The 19,932-nt window shown below is 39.8% G+C and overlaps 1 protein-coding gene across 4 annotated transcripts in view; it reads right to left on the bottom strand.

Moving 5' to 3' along the window:
* Positions 1 to 19,932, bottom strand: part of Cbfb (core-binding factor subunit beta) — a 46,751-nt gene that overhangs the window by 6,028 nt on the left and 20,791 nt on the right. For 2 of the 4 annotated variants that reach the window (XM_006986775.4, XM_076572046.1), the window contains 2 exons: positions 15,633 to 15,749; positions 8,379 to 8,474 (listed from right to left, as the gene is read on the bottom strand). In XM_006986775.4, the coding sequence (XP_006986837.1) occupies positions 8,379 to 8,474; positions 15,633 to 15,749 (213 nt within the window). Of the gene's footprint in view, positions 1 to 8,347; positions 8,475 to 15,632; positions 15,750 to 19,932 lie in introns of all 4 variants that reach the window. The other 2 variants (XM_006986776.4, XM_042277534.2) reach the window with 2 other exon arrangements.

Genomic DNA, 19,932 nt, shown 5'->3' with positions numbered 1-19,932 from the left:
ATGGCTAGACACTCATAGGGCAAGTAAATCTAGAAAAATTTAATTACACTATCCCTAGCCACTGCTATTTCTTCCTATTGCTAAGGCTCACAGATACAAAGCAGAAGTTTTAAGTTCCTGACTTGGATGCACTTCCCCCTAACTCATTAAAAGGGGAAAACTAGGCCAGAGACACGGCTCCATGGGGAAAGGCACTTGTCAACAAGCCTGAGGTCAACCCCTGGGATCCACATGGTGCAAACAGAGAACCAATTCCTACAAGTTGTCCTCTGACGGCCACATTTGCACCATAGTGTGCAAATACAGACACTGATTTTTTTCTTATACAAAAATGAGTATTTTGTACAAAGTTAAATGTGCTGTTAATGCAAACATTGAGGAATTTAAAATACATAGAGGCTGAGATATTCTTTTTACTTGGACTACACAGGCTCCAAAATCATGCATAACACAAGTCCAAAAAAACACATAAAGCACTGGGCAGTGGTGGCACAGGCCTTAAATCCTAGCATTCAGGAGGCAGAGGCAGGTGGATTTCTGTGAGTTCGAGGCCAGCCTGGTCTACAGAGTGAGTTCCAGGATATCCAGGACTGTTATATACCTTGTCTCAAAAAACAAACAAACAAACACCCACATAAAGTTTTTGCTTGTTTGATTTCCAAGTGGTTTCCAATCAAAATTTTCCTGGTTTGCTGAGAATTGAACTTTAAGAGGTAGAATATTCAGTAATTATTAGTCCATTCCATGATATTAAAGTAGCTTTTTGCTAACACTTTTTATAATCTAACCAGAAGAAAGCATTTTCTAGACAATGCTAGAGAAAAAAACTGTTGTACTGCCTTGTAGCTGAATTAAGTGCTAATAGTGTTCTATTAGCTTAGGTTAGGACAATCAAACAAAAAGCAGTCTCTAGCAATAGAAAATACATCAACCGCTACTAGACAGAGAAAGGAGGCATTTTTTCAATTCATCTATTACCAAAACACTTCCCAGACTATGCAAAGCCTGGAAAACTGCTACCTCTATAGCCAGCAGAACCAGGCAAAGTTCAATTTTTTTGGTTGTTTGGGAACTTACTGACCATCACCACCACCAAAAAGCCACAATCTAAAAGTCTGGCAAAATATCTTTGTGTTTCAGTCTAAAATTAGAGTAAGTCTACTTAACTGGCATCCCAGACACATTGCGAGCGAAATACTAGATTCCATGAGCCTCCATTCAAAGCACAGATACTAAAGGACAAGGAGAACAAGCAACTTTTGAACTGTCAGTGAAACAGCAACTAGAGACAGAACTGGCTTAAACCAGGTGTTTATTACCAACTGTTGTAATCTGAATGAGCATGGTCCCCCAAAGGGTACTACTGTCTGAATACCTGGTCTCCAGTTGACAACTGGGATGATTAGGTATGGCCTTGCTGGAGAAAGTATGTCACTGGGGTAGGCTTTAAGGTTTCAAAAGACTCCTGCCATTTTTGAGTTGGCTCTCTCTGCTTCCTGGTTCCTGTAGCTATGCCTTTGTTCTGCCTTTGAAACCTTAAGGTCAATGAAACACTCTCTTTTGTAAGTTGCTTGGTCATGGCAAGTCATAGAAAAGTATGCTCATTCTACACACCAAAGGTCCTCAATTAATCTATATCTTCTGGGTTCCCTGAAAACACTCTCTAGGAACCCCAGAGGAAGACCAATAATCTCTACTCTTGCTTTGACTCAGCAATGTACTGGGGTGCAATGCAACCCGTATCAAATGAAAAAAGGTGTTTACTGTTTTAAAAGTAGCCTATTTACCACAGGCTATCATGGCAATATACCTATAATGCCAGCATTTTGGAGGCTAAGGCAGAGGATCAAATGTTTGAGACCAACTTGGGCAACACAGTGTTACTCCCACTCAGTAAAACAAAACAAAGAAAGCCTATATGCCAGTACATACAGATAACAAATTAAATAATCTTCTGTTTTTTATTATTTAGTTTTATGCTAAGAGAAATTTTTCTATTTTTTAAAAATTTACTTTTGATTTATGTTCTGTGTGTCTGTACACACACATGCATGTTGGTTCCTCGGGAGGCCAAAAGGTGGCGCCAGACCCCCTGCAGCTGGAGTTAAGAGATGGTGTGAGCCCTCTGACTCCCAATGAAGCTACTGAAAACCAAATGCTAGTCCTCTGCAGGAACAGTAAACATTCTTAACTGCTGAGTCATCTCCCCAGGCCCCTAAAATCAAATTTTCTTCCTTCCTAAATAAGGAACAGATGCATGTGATACCAGTTTCATAAAGTACTAAAGATATATAGTCAAAGTTAAGCCTTCCATTTAGAAAAAAATTATTTTAAATTATGTGTATCTGTGTGTCTTTGTGTGAGTCTGTGGACATTAATGCAGGTGCCCAGGGAGGTCAGAGGCATGGGATCCCAATGGCTCTGGAGTTAAGAGGCAGTTGACATGAGCAGCTAGCATGGGTGCTGAGAATCAAACTCTGTAAGAACAGTTAGCATTCTTTTTTTTTTTTTTTTTTTTTTTGGTTTTTTCGAGACAGGGTTTCTCTGTGTAGCTTTGCGCCTTTCCTGGAACTCACTCGGTAGCCCAGGCTGGCCTCGAACTCACAGAGATCCGCCTGCCTCTGCCTCCCGAGTGCTGGGATTAAAGGCGTGCGCCACCACCGCCCGGCTAACAGTTAGCATTCTTAATCACTGAGCCATCTCGTTCCAGATTCCCTATGACTTATTTATGGGTATATGTCTGTGTGTGAGTATATGCATGTATGTGCAGGTATCCATGGAAGCCAGAACATGTCAGATACCCAGGAGCTAGAGGTTGTTGGAAACTGAATTTGGGTCCTCTGCAAGAGCAATCTGCGCTTTAATACTGAGCCATCTTTCCAGCCCCAATACCATCCATTTTGCCACCTATCCCTCATACCTGGTTTCCAGTTTCAGTTTCTTATGTCACCTACTACTCACATTCAAACAAACATATTCATCTTAAAATTACGTATAGGATAAGTTATTAGACATAATATTGTGTACTGTTAGTATCTCATTTTATTTTAAGATTATTTAACGATATTTGGTTAAGGCTACTAAAATAAATCTTTTTGCCAGTTCATTTATCATTTGCCAAGTCAATTAAAAGGTAGACAAAATACTGTACTAGTGAAAGCCTTGTCCTAAAAAGACAGAAAAAAGCTAGGCAGTTGTGATGCACACACCTTTAATCCCAGCACCCAGGAGGCAGAAGCAGGTGGATCTCTATGAGTTCGAGGCCAGCCTGGTCTACAGAGTGAGTTTTATTTTAGGACAGCCAGGGCTACACAGAGAAACCCTGTCTCAAAAAACAAACAAATAAAACAAACGGCAGCAAAAAAAGAAATGTTAAATCCTACCATGAATAATGGATAGAAAACTCAACATTTTACAGGTGTCAAACTGGAAGCATGTACAAGAAGTCTTATGCAAGGAATTTCATATAAAGACAACAGTGAAAACTGAAAAGCCTTAAGCCACCAACCACTTGAAGTTCTGCTTCCAACCAACAGAACGATAACTTTAGTATTAAATGTTCACGAGCAGTATCATTACGACTTCAGTATGGCAGGGCTAGAGATTTCAGAGGTTATTCAAGCAGTGGTGGACACCCCTAAGCTGCACTGCTGCCAAAAACCTCAGGCTTCAAAGATCATTACTCAGTGCCACCCACGAGTTACCACTGTTCCCTGGCCCTCGTTTCCAGTCAGGCACCAGGACCACCCACTAGAACCAATATTATTCTTTTCTGCCTCAGCCTTTCTTTTCCAGGGAAAATGATTTCTAATGTCGCCAGGCAGACTTTATTTTTCAGCTTAATCATCTTTATTTCCTATTGCTAGACTATATTTCTGCAGACGCCTGGGTTAAAAGACTATGGCTTAATTCCTTGCTTTTTATTATACTAGCAAACTATTTGAAAGACAGTATACCAATTTTTCTGTGAGTTTTGTTTTTACAAAGTGTTATAAGAATGAGTTAGATGATTATGCTATGTGGATTAAGTTGGCCTCAAACTGCAGAGATCCATCTATCTGTCCCTCTGCCTCCAGAGTGGATAACCACACCCAGCCCCAAAGATGTTTAAATTATAGGGAGGAAATGCTTTCTTCAGGTTTTTTTTTTTTTGTGGGGGGAGGGGTGTTAAAGACAAGGTTTCTCTGTGTAACAGTCCTGGCTGTCCTGGAACTCACTTTTGTAGATTAGGCTGGCCTCACACTCAGAGAGATCTACCTGCCTCTGTCTCCCAAGTGCTGGGATTAGAGGCGTGCGTCACCACCGTGTGGCTACTGTTGTTTTTTTAAAAGAGGTAAATAGTCAAGAAAGCAAGCTATTGGGAAGTACTCATAGGTAAGACAAGAAGACAGGGAAAAAGGGCAAAATACACACAATGTACTGCAAGACACACAGACCATAAACTCCTCCTCGGTTGTCAGTGTGTACTCTGGAGACAGACTCCAGTCCACTGTTTTTAGATGACAGCTCTCTAAAACGAACTATACTTCAAATTATTGCTGTAAGGACTAGAGCAGTGGTTTTCTCAACTTTCGTAATGCAGTGACCCTTTAATACAATTCCTCATAAAATTATTTTCATTGCTATTTCATAGCTGTAATTTTGCTGTTATTAATCATAATTTAAATATCTGATAAGCAGGATATCTGATATTCCACCCCTATGAAAGGACTTTCCACCCTCAAAGGGGTCGAGGCCAACAGTTGAGAACTGCTGGACTAGTGGATCTTAAATCATTGATGAAAATTAACCGTTTTCTCTGTCTTCTAGGTTGTAATGCTTTAGTGCCAAATACACTTTAGAGAACTAAAAGGATGCTCTATCAGCCAGACAATTCAATTAACTGGAGCCAACACCGAGCAGAGCTTTTAGCACTAAGGAAGCACTTTAGAGCTATTATTCCGGTCGGCACATGTGGCCTGAGTACCACATTAGTGTTTTATAAGTGTTTCTCATTGAATTGTGACAATTTCTGTAATAAAACTGGGGCTTGAGAGAGACTGGCAAGTGACTGAACAGGAATGTGAACTGGGCCTGACTACAAAGCCCAGGCTCTCAATTGCTGATGATAACAGGATATTCTATCTGAATGACACATTATTTGACACCTCTGTCAACAGGTTTTACTTTTGTGCACAGCCCATCATAAAAACACCAAAATATTTTCAAGTGGCAACACTGTAAATTAGGAAAAATACCAAACTATTTAAAATAGAAAATTTGTGTTGGGCACAGTGGCATACATTTAATCCCAGCACTAGGAGATTCTCTGGCAAGAGGGTCTAGTCCAGGGCTACACAGTGAGACATGCCATAAACAAACACTTTATACAATAATTGAACTCAAGAAATATAAGAAAGCTTCCTAAGTAACTAACTGTCCCATTAATTCTTAGTTATTTCTGCAGAAAGACTGACCACACTCTGTCTTGGCCAGCTCCAATACTCATTCATTCCTCTGCACAGTCTTCCTGCCGGGAAAGCCGTCCCCAGTCTGTCTACCTGGCAAACACGTTCTTCTTTTGAACCCTCCAAGTGTATTCTGTGAAGTTCCCAAGCAGAAACTTAAATGCCCTCTCTTCTGCACTGCACTGTGTTCTTTTGAACTGTTTTTATGTAAGGTAAGTAAGACACTGCAATTACTGGTTTTTACACCCACTTTCTGCCAAGATTGAAAGATGTGCAAAGGTATGTGTCTACTGAAGAGTCCAGCACAACAAAGGCTACTATTTAACCAATTAACATAAATCAATAAATTTAAGTAAGTATCTTCATTAAAATCTTTGCAGAAGCCAGGGGTGGTGGTGCACACCTTTAATCCTAGACCCTGGAGGCAGAGGTAGTGCAAGTAGATCTCTGTGAGTTTGAGGCCAGCTTGGTCTATATAGTGAGTTCCAGGACAGCCAGGACTACATCGAGAGACACCGTGATGAAAACCAAACCAAACCAAAAACAACAACAAAGTCCACAGCTCTCAGACAGGTAGAATAGAACTGTTCATTCTTTTTTTTTTTTTTTTTTTTTATTTAAATCTTGATTTTTCGAGACAGGGTTTCTCTGTGAAACAGCCCTGGCTGTCCTGGAACTCACTCTGTAGACCAGGATGGCCTTGAACTCAGAGAGAACCACCTGCCTCTGCCTCCCAAGCGCTGGGACTAATGGGGTGCGCCAAAACCACCCGGCTCATTTTCTAAGTAAACACAATGTATAAACATTGTGGTAGATAACTCAGGGGACATAAAGAATAAGAGTTTCATTTTATGGGATCTCAAGGAAGGGAAGGACAGATACAGATTTATAGCTATTTCTACATCTGGCTCAATAAATACTTTAACAGAAATAAGAAGGTGGCTGGGAGTGGCAGCACATGCTTCTACTCCTAGCACTTAGGAGCTGGAGTCAGGAGGATCAATAATTCAGCTGATTCTCTTTATACCGTGAACTCATCTAGCTTGTGCTAGAAGAGACCCTGTCTAAAAAAAACAAACAAACCCCACAGCAAACGTACCACAAAAGGGAAAGTAAGACAAGAGGGGCAAGAGGAGGATGAAAAGTGGTCCAAGGCAAGAGGGAGGCAGGAGAGAAAATAAGGGAGGAAGTCATTAAGTGCTGTGGAAACACTCGAGGAGGGTCTGACATCACTTAAGCTGCACCTTGATGAATGGGTAGAAAAGGACATCTCACAAGCAAAATGGTAAGAAATGTAAGAAAATCAAGAACTGTATGCTGGGCGGTGGTGGCACATGCCTTTGATGTCAGCACTCAGGAGGCAGAGGCAGGCAGACCTCTGAGTTCGAGGCCAGCCAGGGCTACATACACTCTGTCTCAACAAAAACAACAACAAAAAGAATCGTAAAAGCTTCAAACACACACACAAAACAAAACAATCCCAAGTATTCATGTGTGTGTGTGTGTGTATTTGTATTGGTGTGTTTATCTCTAGCGATAGACTGACTCATCTACTGCCAGTCCTTTAGGTAAACTAACCCATCGACAAAGGAATCACAGAGTGAGTTCTTGACAGCCAGAGATACACAGTGAGACTTTCATCTCGAAAAAACAGAAACAAAATTAAATTGTGTTAAATTACTTATAGCATCTTAACCACTTTTATGAACATCAGTAGTGTTAAGTACACTCATGTTGATGTGCAACAAATGTCTAGAACATTTTTATCTTGCAAAACTTAAACTCCATACCTATTAAAACAGCCACTCCTCATCTTCCTGGCAATATTCATTTAATTTGTGTTTACAAGTCTGACTACCTTAAGTAATAACAGTGACTTTAAAAAAATGTATTATGTGTATGGGTGTTCTGCATCCATGGATGTGTATCACTTTTGTGCCTGATGCTCTCAGGGTTACAGATGGTTGTGAGCTGTCACGGGAGTCCTGGAAATTGAACCTAGGTCCTCTGGAAGAATAACCAGTGCTCTTAAGTGCTGAGCCATCCCTCTAGCCCTCCTTTCCTTCCTATATACATCTTTGTCCCTCAGTTACTAGTGTTACAGGAGGGCCACCAAGCCCCTTAGACTTTTAGGTGTTTGCAGGTAACCCAAATTGCTTAGTCCATCTTGTTTTAAAACTATTTTTTATTTTTTGTTTTTTTGTTTTGTTTTTTTCAAAACAGGGTTTCTCTGTATAACAGCCCTAGATCTCCTGGAACTTGCTTTGTAGACCAGGCTGACCTTGAACTTAGAGATTCCCCCCCCCCCTCCATTCTTACAGTATTTTGAAAATATTAAGCTGTCCTCTAAAGGGTTACACAAATGACAAAGTCTATTCTGTTTCAAAATGATGGACTAGCAATGTGGCTTACGTGATAAAGCATCTTGCCTAGCCCTCCTCAGGACTCAGGTTAAATGCTCAGCACTATGAGAAAATGAACAAAGAAACTTACCCTGTAATTTTCAAAACCAAGATAAATAGTATAGAAAATAGTATTAGCCTCCGAGCATTTTTAGCAATGTCTTAAATAATGTTTTGATAATGAACTGTATTAACAAGAGGCACTTTTTACAAGTAATCCACAACTGTAATCCCAGTATTTAGAAATTGGAGGCAAGAGGCTGAACAAGATATTTGAATCAATGAATTAAAAGAAAATATACCTTGTTATAGTAAATTTTTTATGAAGATCAATGAGAAATCAATACACAACCTTAAAACATTTTTACAGCAATTGCATACAATAAATTCAAGCAAGAATATATAACTTTTAAAAATAAAAGACAAAATTAAATCATTAAAAAAACATTATGCATAAATATCACAAACATATCCTGAGAGTTTGGGGAAAGTACTAACCAGTTACTGCCAGCAGCTGTGAAACTCTCACCTCCATTTCCTCCCGGTGAGACCTGTCTCTATCCTCAAATTCACGAGTTCTTCTTCGAGCCTCTTCGAAGGCCTGTTGTGCTAATGCATCTTCCTGCTGTCAGGGTACATGAAATAATTATTTTAATTTTTATTTATATAAAAAATTAAATTTTGGGATTTTTAAAAAAAGGAGACCAACTGAAGAGTAATTCTGAAAATACTAATAATACCAATCTCCCATCCTACCTAACTTCAGAGGTACTTTTACTTTATTTTGGAGTCAGGGTCTCATTATATCCGTGGCTGTTCTAAAACATGATCCTCCTGCCTTAGCCTCTCCAGTGAGCGCTGGGATTATGGACATGTGCCACCACATTCTAACAGGAATCTGAGCCATCTCTGACTTGTAACCCTTTCCTTACCTCCATACACTGGATTAGCATACTACCTATTTGCTTCTTATTGGAATCTTTAGTCTTCCCTTCATTTCTATAAACATTTTCTTGATGTGGAACCCAAAGAGCTCTAGCTAGAGAAGTCTCCCAAAGACTGCTCCTGGTTACTGCACCCCACTCCTCTCTCTGCCATCCATGTATATCTAAAGCACAATGTGATCACAATGACTCTTAATTTTAAAAGCTCCCTCACTGCCTACATTCTCCAGCTTAAAATTTTCAACTTTTGCCAGTCACATACCACTTAGTATGCATGCTATATTTTTGATGGTACATCTGCAGAAACTAAAAGATCCAGAACAATACCAAAAAAAGCTATCAATGTTCATTTTCCTAGAATCAGTACAAAGCCTGGTCATGTGACTTCTACCAATGAGATAACAGCACAAGGCACCTAATGAGGTTTCCAAGAAGGCTATATAAGAGAAATTTCAGGCTGGAGAGATGGTTCAGTGGTTAGAGCACTGGCTGCTCTTCCAGAGAACCTGGGTTCAATTCCCAGTACCCACATGGCAACTCACAACTGTCCATTATTCTAGTTCTGGGGAGCCCGATGCCCTCACACAGGCAAAAGTATAAGCAAAACCCAATGCAAATAAAATTTTAAAAAAATCATAAAGAGAAATTTCACCATTCTTCCTTCCTGGGAACTGACACAAGGTTCAGAGACTTAGCCATCTGGCAAATTTGAGGCTAGAGCTGCAGGTTAGCATCAACAGGAAGAGGAAAGGACCTGGGCCTCTGATAATATAATAAATGCTATACCAGGCCTGACTATACTAGATAATCTTGCTGTGTGCAATAAATTATTTGTCACTGTTATAACATTAATATTTATAATTTTCAGCTGGGCCATGGTATGTACGTCTTTAATCCCAGCACTCAGGAGGCAGAGGCAGGCAGATTTCTGTGAGTTCAAGGCCAGCCTGGTCTATAGAGTGAGTTCCGGATAGCCAGGACTGCTATACAGAAAAACCCTGTCTCAAAAAACCCAAACCAAACCAAACCACGACAACAACAACAACAACAACAAAAAAAACAAACAAAAAAAGAGAGAGAAAGAAAGAAAAAGAAAAAAGTTGTAATTTTCATTTGTAGTATCTATAATTTAAAGGTATGATCGTATGATCAAATTCCCATACTTGGGGCTGGGGACATAACTTAGTGGTGGAGCATTTGTCGAGCAAGTACTAGGCTCCAGGTCCAATTTCTAGCACTGAGGAGTGAGAAAGCACATTCTTTTTTCTTTCCTAAAGTTTTATGTGTATGGGTGTTTTGCCTGCATATATGTCTGTGCACTACTTGTGTGCCTGGTGCCTGTGAAGGCCAAAAGAGGGCACTGGATTCCCCTGGTATAGGAGTACTCAGTTGTGAGTTGCTATATGGGTGCTGAGAATTGAAACTGGGTTCTCTAGAAAAGAAGCCAGTTCTCTTAACTGCCTAGCCATCTCTCTAGCCCCTAAACACATTCTTACGATATACCTGCTAGTGTTAGGACCCAAGGCAAGACACTTAATTTCTCTAAGCCTCATTAAATTCATACAAAATATGGGCATAGTAATATTTCACATATTTGTTACGATTAAACAAGACAACACTGTCTTAGTTAGGGTTTCTATTACTACGAAGGGACACCATGACTAAGGCAACTCTTATAAGGGAAAACAGTTAATTAGGGCTGGCTTACAGTTCAGAGATTTAGTCCATTATCATCATGGCGGGTGGCATGCAGGCAGACAAGGTGCTGGACAAGGAGTGAGAGTTCTACATCTTGATCTGAAGGCAGCAGAAGGAGAGTCTGTGTCCCACATACATAGCTTGAATATATGAGACCTCAAAGCCCACAGAGATACACCTCCTCCAATGAGGCCACAAGTCCTAATAGTGCCACTCTCTATAGGCCAACTATTCAAACACACAAGTCTATGGGGCTATTCAAACTACTACAACACACTAAAAATACTTAAGACAGTATTCAGTAAGTGCTTTAAGTTACAAGCACTTGTGGATATATAAAAGCCACACACTTAACTAAACATAATTACTCATGTCTACTATACTTCCAGAATATTCTATACAAGCCTGAGGTACCTAGAAAAGAATGTTGTCCATTCCTAAGGCATTCTATTACCAGTGAGGTATCAACTGGGACATACCTGCTAATTGACAAGGTATCCCTTCTGTTACATTCATTTACTTACTTTTTTTTTCTCAAAATTTATTACATTTAGTGTATGTGCACACATTGCAGCTTAGATACAGAGGCTAGAGAACAACCTGCAGGGGCTGGTTCTCTCCTCCCACCATGTAGGGCTTGAGGGTCTAACTTAGGTCACCAGGCCTGTTGACAAATGCTTTCACCCTATGTCCCTTCACTGTCCCGTATTCACCTTTTCACTTGTTTCACAAGTATTTGCTTAGCTTTTATTACAGGCAGGCCATTGTGCTTAGTGCCATGAATAGAACATGAGGCAATACTGTTTTCCCTCAGATAGCTGCTGGGGTTGGTAGCCAAAAAACAAAACAAAAAACCAAAAAAATCAAAATGCCTAATTAACAAACCAACAGTTATCAACTGTGATTATGAACAACAGGGGGAATTAGGAGGATAAAATGAGAGTGTACACAAGCTGTGACCTAATTCCCTAAGAGAGTTATTGGACACTGTGTGCTCTAGAAATGGGCATAAAGTTTCCCCATGAAATGAATGAAAAGTACTACAAATTGCTACAGAAAAATGAGCCAGGAAAGATTTAGTATTCCTCTATTTCCTAGTTCCAATTTCTGTCATCGTCTTTTCTGGTGACAATTGAGATGCATGTGGAGTGAACAGAATTCTCACTCTTAACAAATGGTAAAATGGGAAAGCTGATAGGCCATTACCAGTGTCATCCTCATCTTTTAACACTTTCCTTTTAAGGATACTACCTGCTAATAAAATTACCTGCTTACCCATGAAAGGAGACTAATGGCTAAAGACATTAACTTTATCCAGCCTCAGGCAATGGTTAGAGGAATTTGCAAAATTTTACTCTCCTGGGCCATGTGTCATACTAACTTACTATACTATATGAAAACATGGATAAAACAGTCAGATGGGGTCAACACAACAAAGTTGGAATTGGCCATTGTGGCATGTACCTGTAATCCACCATGTGGGAAGCCGAGGCAGAAGGATCATCTGAGTTTTGGAGTTAAGACACCAGCCTGAACATTATCAAGAGTCTTCAGAAAGCAACAAATCAAGAATAGAGAGATGACAGATAGCACTGGCTGCTCTTCCAGAAGACCCAGGTTTGAGCCCCAGAGCCCACATGGCAGCTCACAAATATTTGTAACTCAGTCCCAGAAATGTGATGTCCTTTTCTGGTCTCTATGAGCACAAGACATACATAGTGCACAGATATACACACAGGCAAAATACCCTTACACATAAACAATAAAACTCTCACACATACACACAAAAGTAGGCTAGAGAAATGGCTCAGCAGGTAAACTACCTGCTGTGCAAACATGAGGACTGACCACACCTAAAAAGCTGGGTATAGCATAGCACATCTGTCAATCTTAGCTACAGGGAGGTGGAGACAGGTGGATGTCTGAAGTTCACAGCACAGCCAATCTATCCAAATTGGTGAATTTCAGGTTTTATGAGAGACAGTTTCGAAAAACAAGGTAGAGAACAATGGAGGAAAACCTCCATTGTTGACTTCTAGCCTCCAAGTGCACACACACACATGTGCACCAACACTAATACCGACATATACACAGAGACAGGCTCACCCGCAAACAACAGCAATGAGAAAAATCCTAAAACAGGTTCAAAGAGAAGGTTCAGGAAGTCAAAGAGCTTCTGTCAAGCCTGGTGACCTTATTTGATCTCCAGGACTCACATGGAGAGAAATGAGTTCTGCCAAATTGTCTCTTGTCCTTCAAATGAACACACATGACCATGTACACATGCATACACACACACACACACAAATACATACATAAAAATAATTAAACCGAAACATAGTTAGGTATCCAAAATCCCCATGGGAAATAAATGTTTAACAATCTGTCACAGAGCAGATATAGAAGAGTCTGACCAATCTTGCTTTAGTGATCTTACTTTAACTGTATTTCCTAAATTTATAATTTTAAGTTTGTTGGTAACATCTTTCTTCAGCAATGAATTTTAAGAAGTTTTTAATGAAAAATTAGTAATCAAATTGTAAGAAAGTTGGTGGTGACTATATAATTTGCACAAAATACTGACATTTACTATTCTATGAAGGTCAGAATGATGTCACATATGGAAGGGAAGTCAAAGGAAAGCAACCTGCTTAAGGGCAGTCACTGAGCATAAACTTTGGCAAACGGTGCATTCTTTAACTCATTACTCTGTAGAACACAACTTTCCATTTAAACCATGACTCTTCCCAGTTAGTTCTACCTACACTCTTGTGCAGATGAAAAAGCGAATCAGCTTATGTGTTGGCTTCAATAGCAGGAAAACCTTACAAACCACTAGAAGACATCTGTTTTACATCAGTGCCATATGGTACTTAAAGGGAAAATGCTAATTTCAATACTGGCACTCATGTTGACAATGCAAGAGTTGGTGGAACATAACGATGCTCTTCTGCTGGGTGTGGCGAAAGAAAAAATCAGGAGTTTATGGTCATTCTCAGCTACATGCTGAGTTGGGCTATATGAAACCCTATCCCAAATTAGTAACAATGTTCTTCTTTCTTTCTTCCTTTTTATTTTTTTCCAGACAGGGTTTCTCTGTGTAACAGTCCTGGCTGTCCTGGAACTCACTTTGTAGACCAGGCTGGCCTTGAACTCAGAGACCTGGCTCTGTCTCCCAAATGCTAGGGTTAAACGCCTGTGCCACCACTGCCTGGCTACTAACAATGTTCTTATTGAGTTATGAAATACAAAGTACAAATTTATTAGATATTTCTGGCACATAGCAATACAAATAAAGAACTGAGATGTTCTGCTAATCACTTATAATTCAGTTATAGAACTTATAAATACCCTTATATAATCACTCTATGTAGAGTGTGGGTGACAGGTTGATGCTGGATATAAAATTCACCATGGAGCTGAGATTGCCCATTGGTTAAGTAAGTATGAGGAGTTCAGCTCCCAGCACCCACACCAGGCAGCTCACAACTGCCTATAACTCCAGTTTCAGAGGTCTTCTGACCTCTTCAGGCACCAGACATGCATGCGGTCGGTGCACATACATAAATGCAGGCAAAAGAAACACACATAAATCTAAAAACAACGTAAAATTTATCATGAGAGTAATATTATCTTTGGTACTTTAGAAAATTTGGGGGTACTGAAGAACTTCTACAATGTCATTCATTCATTCGGGCTTTTGTTTTTAAAGATAGGTTCTCACTATAAAGCCCCGGCTAGCCGGGAACTCACTATGTAGAGCAGGCTAGCCTTGAACTCACCAAGATCCACCAGCCTCTATCTCTTGGGACTAAAGGTGTCCATCATCACACCAGGCTATTTCTTTTTCTTTCTTTCTTTTCTAAACATTTAAATCCCCCCCCTTTTTTTTAAGATTTACTTATTTATTTATTATGTATACAGTGTTCTGCCTTCTTGTGTCCTTGTAGGCCAGAAGAGGGCACCATATTTCATTATGGGTGGTTGTGAGCCACCATGTGGTTGCTGGGAATTAACTCAGGACCTCTAGAAGAGCAGTTAGCGCTCTTAACCACTGAGCCATCTCTCCAGCCCTCAGTCCATCTAAAAGCGTTTTCTTATACATGCTTTTTCAATTGTTTCTGTCTCTCTCTCTCTCCCCCATAGTATTCTGACAAACCAAGAAAAAAGTATTGAAAAGAATCACTCGGGAGGCAGAGGCAGACAGATCTCTTTGAGTTCAAGGCCAGCCTGATCTACAAAGTGAGTTCCAGGACAGCCAAGGACTGTTACACAGAGAAACACTGTCCAAATGCCTCCCCTCTCCGAAAGAAAAAAGAAAAGAAAAGAAAAGTCATTTACTGGACTTTTAATTTCCCACCAGGCAGACACAGGTAATCCAATGATTAGCCAGTTGATTCCCAATGAAGGACAGATTCCTAAAATTAGGACCAGAATGTGGTCCTCAATACTTCCAAGTTTACTTATTATGAGCATACTCCTTGTGCTGGTTGGTTTTCTGTCAACTTGACATAAGCTAGAATCATCAGAGAGGAGAGAGCCTCACCTGAGAAAATGCCTCCCATGGAATCAGGTTGTAGGCAAGCCTTTACGGCATTTTCTTCACTGATGATGATGGTGGAGGGCCCAGCCCACAAACCCTTTCCTCCCCAACTTTGGGTAATGGTGCTTCATTCGCAGCAATGATAACCCTAAGACACTACTACTCTTTATTTTTAAAAAATATTTTGCCGGGCGGTGGTGGCGCACGCCTTTAATCCCAGCACTCGGGAGGCAGAGCCAGGCGGATCTCTGTGAGTTCGAGGCCAGCCTGGACTACCAAGTGAGTTCCAGGAAAAGGCGCAAAGCTACACAGAGAAACCCTGTCTCGAAAAACCTAAAAAAAAAAAAAAAAAAATATTTTACTACATTTTGTTTTGTGGGTGTGTACATGTGCATAAGAGTTGGTTCTCTCTCTACCACATATATAGGTCCTGGAGATAAAACTCAGGTTCTCAGGCATGGCAGCAGGTGCTAGTTACCTGCTAAATCACCTCAAAAGTCTACATACTACTCTAAAGATTAGGGAAAATACTGCCCCAAAGACAAGATTAGGAGTTAAATAAAAGGACTATCCCCAGCAAAGCCTGAAATGACCCTACCTGGGCTCGCTCCTCATCAAACTCCAGGCAACCCATACCATCCAATCTGTGGAGATCAATCCAGCCCTTCCAGATAACACATACTCCATTCAGAATCATGGGCGCCTTCAAGTATACCTAAACAAAACAACAACAAAAAAACAAAAAAGACAGTTGAAAACCAACGAAAAGCCATCAGACCTGAATTTTCTTCCCTTAGATTTCTTTTAATTTTAAAAAAATGTTTAATATAGATAGATGGTTCCCCCCACCCCCAGACACAGGGCTTCTCTGTAGCTTTGGAGCCTGTCCTGGACTAGCTCTGTAGACCAGGCTGGCCTCGAACTCACAGAGATCTGCCTGGCTCTGCCTCCCAAGTGCTGGGATTAAAGGCGTGCGTCACCGCTGCCCGGCCCATAGGACTATAGTTATAGACGGTTGTGAGCTGCCTTTTGGGTGCTGGAAATTGAACTCATGATCCCTGGAAGAGCAGCCAGTGTTCTCAATAGCTAAGCTATCAATCTCTTTAGCCCCAGACACAATTTGTGTGTGTGTGTGTGTGTGTGTGTGTGTGTGTGTGTGTGTGTGTGTTCATGAGTGTTTTGCCTCCATGTATATCTGTGCACCTCATGCATGCAGTGTCCATAGAGGCCAGGAAAGGGTGCTGGATCCCTAGAACTGGAGTTACAGATAGTTGTGAGCCACCATGTTGGTGTCGGAAATCAAACCTGGGTCCTCTGAAAGAACTGCCAGTTTTCTTAACTGCTGAACTATCTTTGCAGGCCCCAGATATAAAAATATAAAGGATTAAGCTTACTTGTCAATCTTGCAGTTTTCTTTTTGAGAACATATGATGGTAAAATTAAGAATTATAGGAAGTGTGTGTGTGTGTGTGTGTGTGTGTGTGTGTGTGTGTGTGTGTGTGTATAAAATTAATTTTTAAAAGTCTTTTTTTGAGAAAGGGCCTTACTATGTAACAACCCTGGCTATCCTGGAACTCACTATGTAGATCAGACTGGCCTTGAATTTAGAGATCCTCCAGTCTCTGCCTCCTGAGTGTATTACCATGCCTGGCCTTAAAGTACATATATAAACCTTAGACTTTGGTTTCATTCAGTAATTTTTTCTTTTTGTGATGTCAGAGATTAAACCCAGGGTCCTGCATGTGAGGCAAACACTCTGTCATAGAGCTATATCTCTCTAGCCCTTAGAATTTTATTTCCAGTTACAATTCTTCTAGACTACTTTAAAAAGAAAATTTCCTAGGATTTGTGAAAGGAATGGGAAATAGCTCAGGTTTCCCCAGCATGTGCAAGGTCCCGAGTTTTATCCCTTGTATCACCTACTGGAGAGGGGGTAGAGAATGTGTAAAAGTGTAGGGTTTTTTTTTTTCTTTTTTCTTTTTTTTTTTTTTTGAGACAGGGTTTCTCTGTGTAGATTTTTGGCTGTCCTGGAACTCACTCTGTAGATCAGTCTGGCCTGGAACTCACAGAGATCTGCCTGCTTCTGCCTTCCAAGTCCCAGTATTAATTATTAATTAGTGGGAATGTGAACTCCTCCCACAAAATTATTTCGGGTAAGATAAAGAGCTCTTATAACACACTAATACACATTTCTGCTTGTATGTTAGAAAATTACCCAAAAGGAATACTCTGGGATGTTGTAACATCTTAAGTCACTGAAAAATTTAAAATATGTAACCCACTCTATGTTTTAAAGTTTAAAAAGGTATCAATAAATGCTATTTCAAACTTGCTGAGTTCAAAACTATTCACTTTATAAACTTTTAGTATTATCAGAAAATTCCAACATCCTTACACACTGAGGTGACTTGAATTTTTACAGTTTTATATTTTTTTCTCTAAAGATAACCAATACAGTCACCAAAAGTTTTCAAGTAAATAACACTAGAGCAAAAGTCACTTTAGGTAGAATTTCCAAACTGAGATTTCCAATCACCACATTAATTCTCACATTGGCTGATTTTTCTCAAGAATAAGGATCCAAGTAGAAAGGACGGTTGCTACTACTACTCAAGACACAGATATGAAGCAAGAGAGAAATTTATCATAGTTCCTACAATCTTCTCTGCCCTAATGTCAAGATGCTATGGATCTCAGGATGGCTTTGAACTCAGAATCATTCTGCTTCTATCTTAAACTCTGAGACTACAGTCAAGAGTCACCATATCTACCAGCCATGGTGGTGCCTCCCAGCACTCTAGAGGCAGGCACAGGTGGATCTCTGTGAGTTCAAGGCCAGCATGGTCTCAAAAAAACAAAACAAACTAAGGAGGGAGAAGGGAACAGGAAAATGATGTGATTATATTATAATCTCAAAAACTAAATAATTAAAATAAAAATAATAACTAACAGTTTTTTCAGGTTTTGAGAGAGAACTTCATGTAGTCCAACTGGCCTTTAACTGATCCTCCTGCAACTACCTCTCAAGTATTGGGATTAGAGTCCACCATACCTGGCTATTTAAAAAATTCTTTTTTAGGGGTTGGGGATTTAGCTCAGTGGTAGAGCCCTTATCTAAGAAGCTCAAGGCCCTGGGTTCAATCCTCAACTCCAAATAAAATAAAATAAAAATACATTCTTTTTTCTTTGTATCTTTTCTACTTCACTTAACTCAGGCTTCTGAATGAAAATCAGCATAAATTTAAATCATTCACTGCCTTGAAAAGATATCTGAAATTCAGAGGACATGGAACTTCAGTGAATTTTCAAAACTCCAAATAATCATAAGTGAGATTTTCATCTACATAAATAAAGTATGCCTCATTGGACCAGTCTAGCGTTTTATGAACAAAACTGGCATTTTTATTACTTACATGACAGAAAAGTGGTAGGAGTTTCTCATTTTAAGAGAAAAACCTGGCACGCCTTTAATTCTAACACTTAGGAGGCAGAGGCAGGTAGATCTCTGTGAGTTCAAGGCCAGCCTGGTCTATAGAATGAGTACCAGGGCAGCCAGAGCCACACAGAGAAACTCTGTCTGCAGAAAACAAAGAGGGGGGTATGGGGGGGGGGAGCTGAAAAGCTGGAAGCATCCTTTTATCGTTATTCAATTTAGCAGTCTCCTGAGCAAAGTTTGGATTCTTGTTTTCAGAGATACTTAATAAAAATGTCAGTTTATAAATGACAGAAAAGCTAGAAAAACCAAATAAATAAATTATAGAAAAGTTATTCCTCAGGTACCTGTAACATAAATCTACAGAATTTATGCCTTTATGGTATATATGTTTTTCTCCTTATGCTAAGAACAATCTTTTTTTTTTTTTTTTTTCAAGACAGGGTTTCTCTGGGTAGTTTTGGTGCCTGTCCTGGATCTCGCTCTGTAGACCAGGCTGGCCTAGAACTCAGAGATCTGCCTGATTCTGCCTCCCGAGCACTAGGATTAAAGGCATTTGCCACTGCCACCTGGCTAAGAACAACCTTTTTTAAAACCAAGGTTTCAATAAACCACACTGAACCAATTTCTACTTATAAAAGAAGACTCTCCAAAAACATAAGGTTCTATTTCTCCTCCCATTTGAGCAAGGGAAACAGTCTACAGTTAAAGTTAAAACCGTTTAACCACACATTTCCTTTTGTTCTGATAAGTGTTCATTCCTTTCCACATTATAAATGTATTTATTTATCCTTTTTTGAGACAGAGTGTCATGAAACACAGCCTGGCCACTAAATTGATATGTAGCTGAGAGTGACCTTGAACTCTGAAATCAGATCCTCCTGCTTTCATCTTCCTTGGGCTGGTAAAGTCCAGCCACATTTACTCCATCAGTGTACACCTTAGTCAAGTGACTAAGCTGACTTTCCACTCAGGACCCCAGAGAAACCTAAGAACAACATTCCTCTACATTTCACATCAAGAGAACTTAACTTGACTTACCACACCTCCAAAGAGTTACAGCACATGACAGAGAGTGTAACATTTCACTACCAAAGCCTCTATTATGCTACATTCTGATACTAATCATGGATAATTCTTCTCATGTAACTAACAGCCAAGGTAAGGTCAACTTCATGCTACCTTTAAACCAGATTTGTGTTATTCACAAATGGTCTTTATCTGAGAATTGAAGATTCTACAATTTCTTAGTTTATTCATATTAACTAACATCCAGTCAGAAGTATTTCCCTTATGAAATTCATTTTTTTAAAGCCCATCTTTTACTTCTTTATAAATCTTTCATGAAAAGGAGACCACCACCGATCTGTTTTGGGAAATTCCTAAATGGCTTTAGAAAATGGATACATTCATTCTGAAGAATAATGTCTGGACTCCTAATTTAAAATAACATCTAGATGATCCT

The sequence above is a fragment of the Peromyscus maniculatus genome, chromosome 5 (assembly GCF_049852395.1).
Source record: "Peromyscus maniculatus bairdii isolate BWxNUB_F1_BW_parent chromosome 5, HU_Pman_BW_mat_3.1, whole genome shotgun sequence".
NCBI classification, from domain to species: Eukaryota; Metazoa; Chordata; class Mammalia; order Rodentia; family Cricetidae; genus Peromyscus; species Peromyscus maniculatus.
The sequence above is the reverse complement of the archived record's forward strand: the minus strand, read 5'-3'. Positions and strand labels throughout refer to the sequence as shown.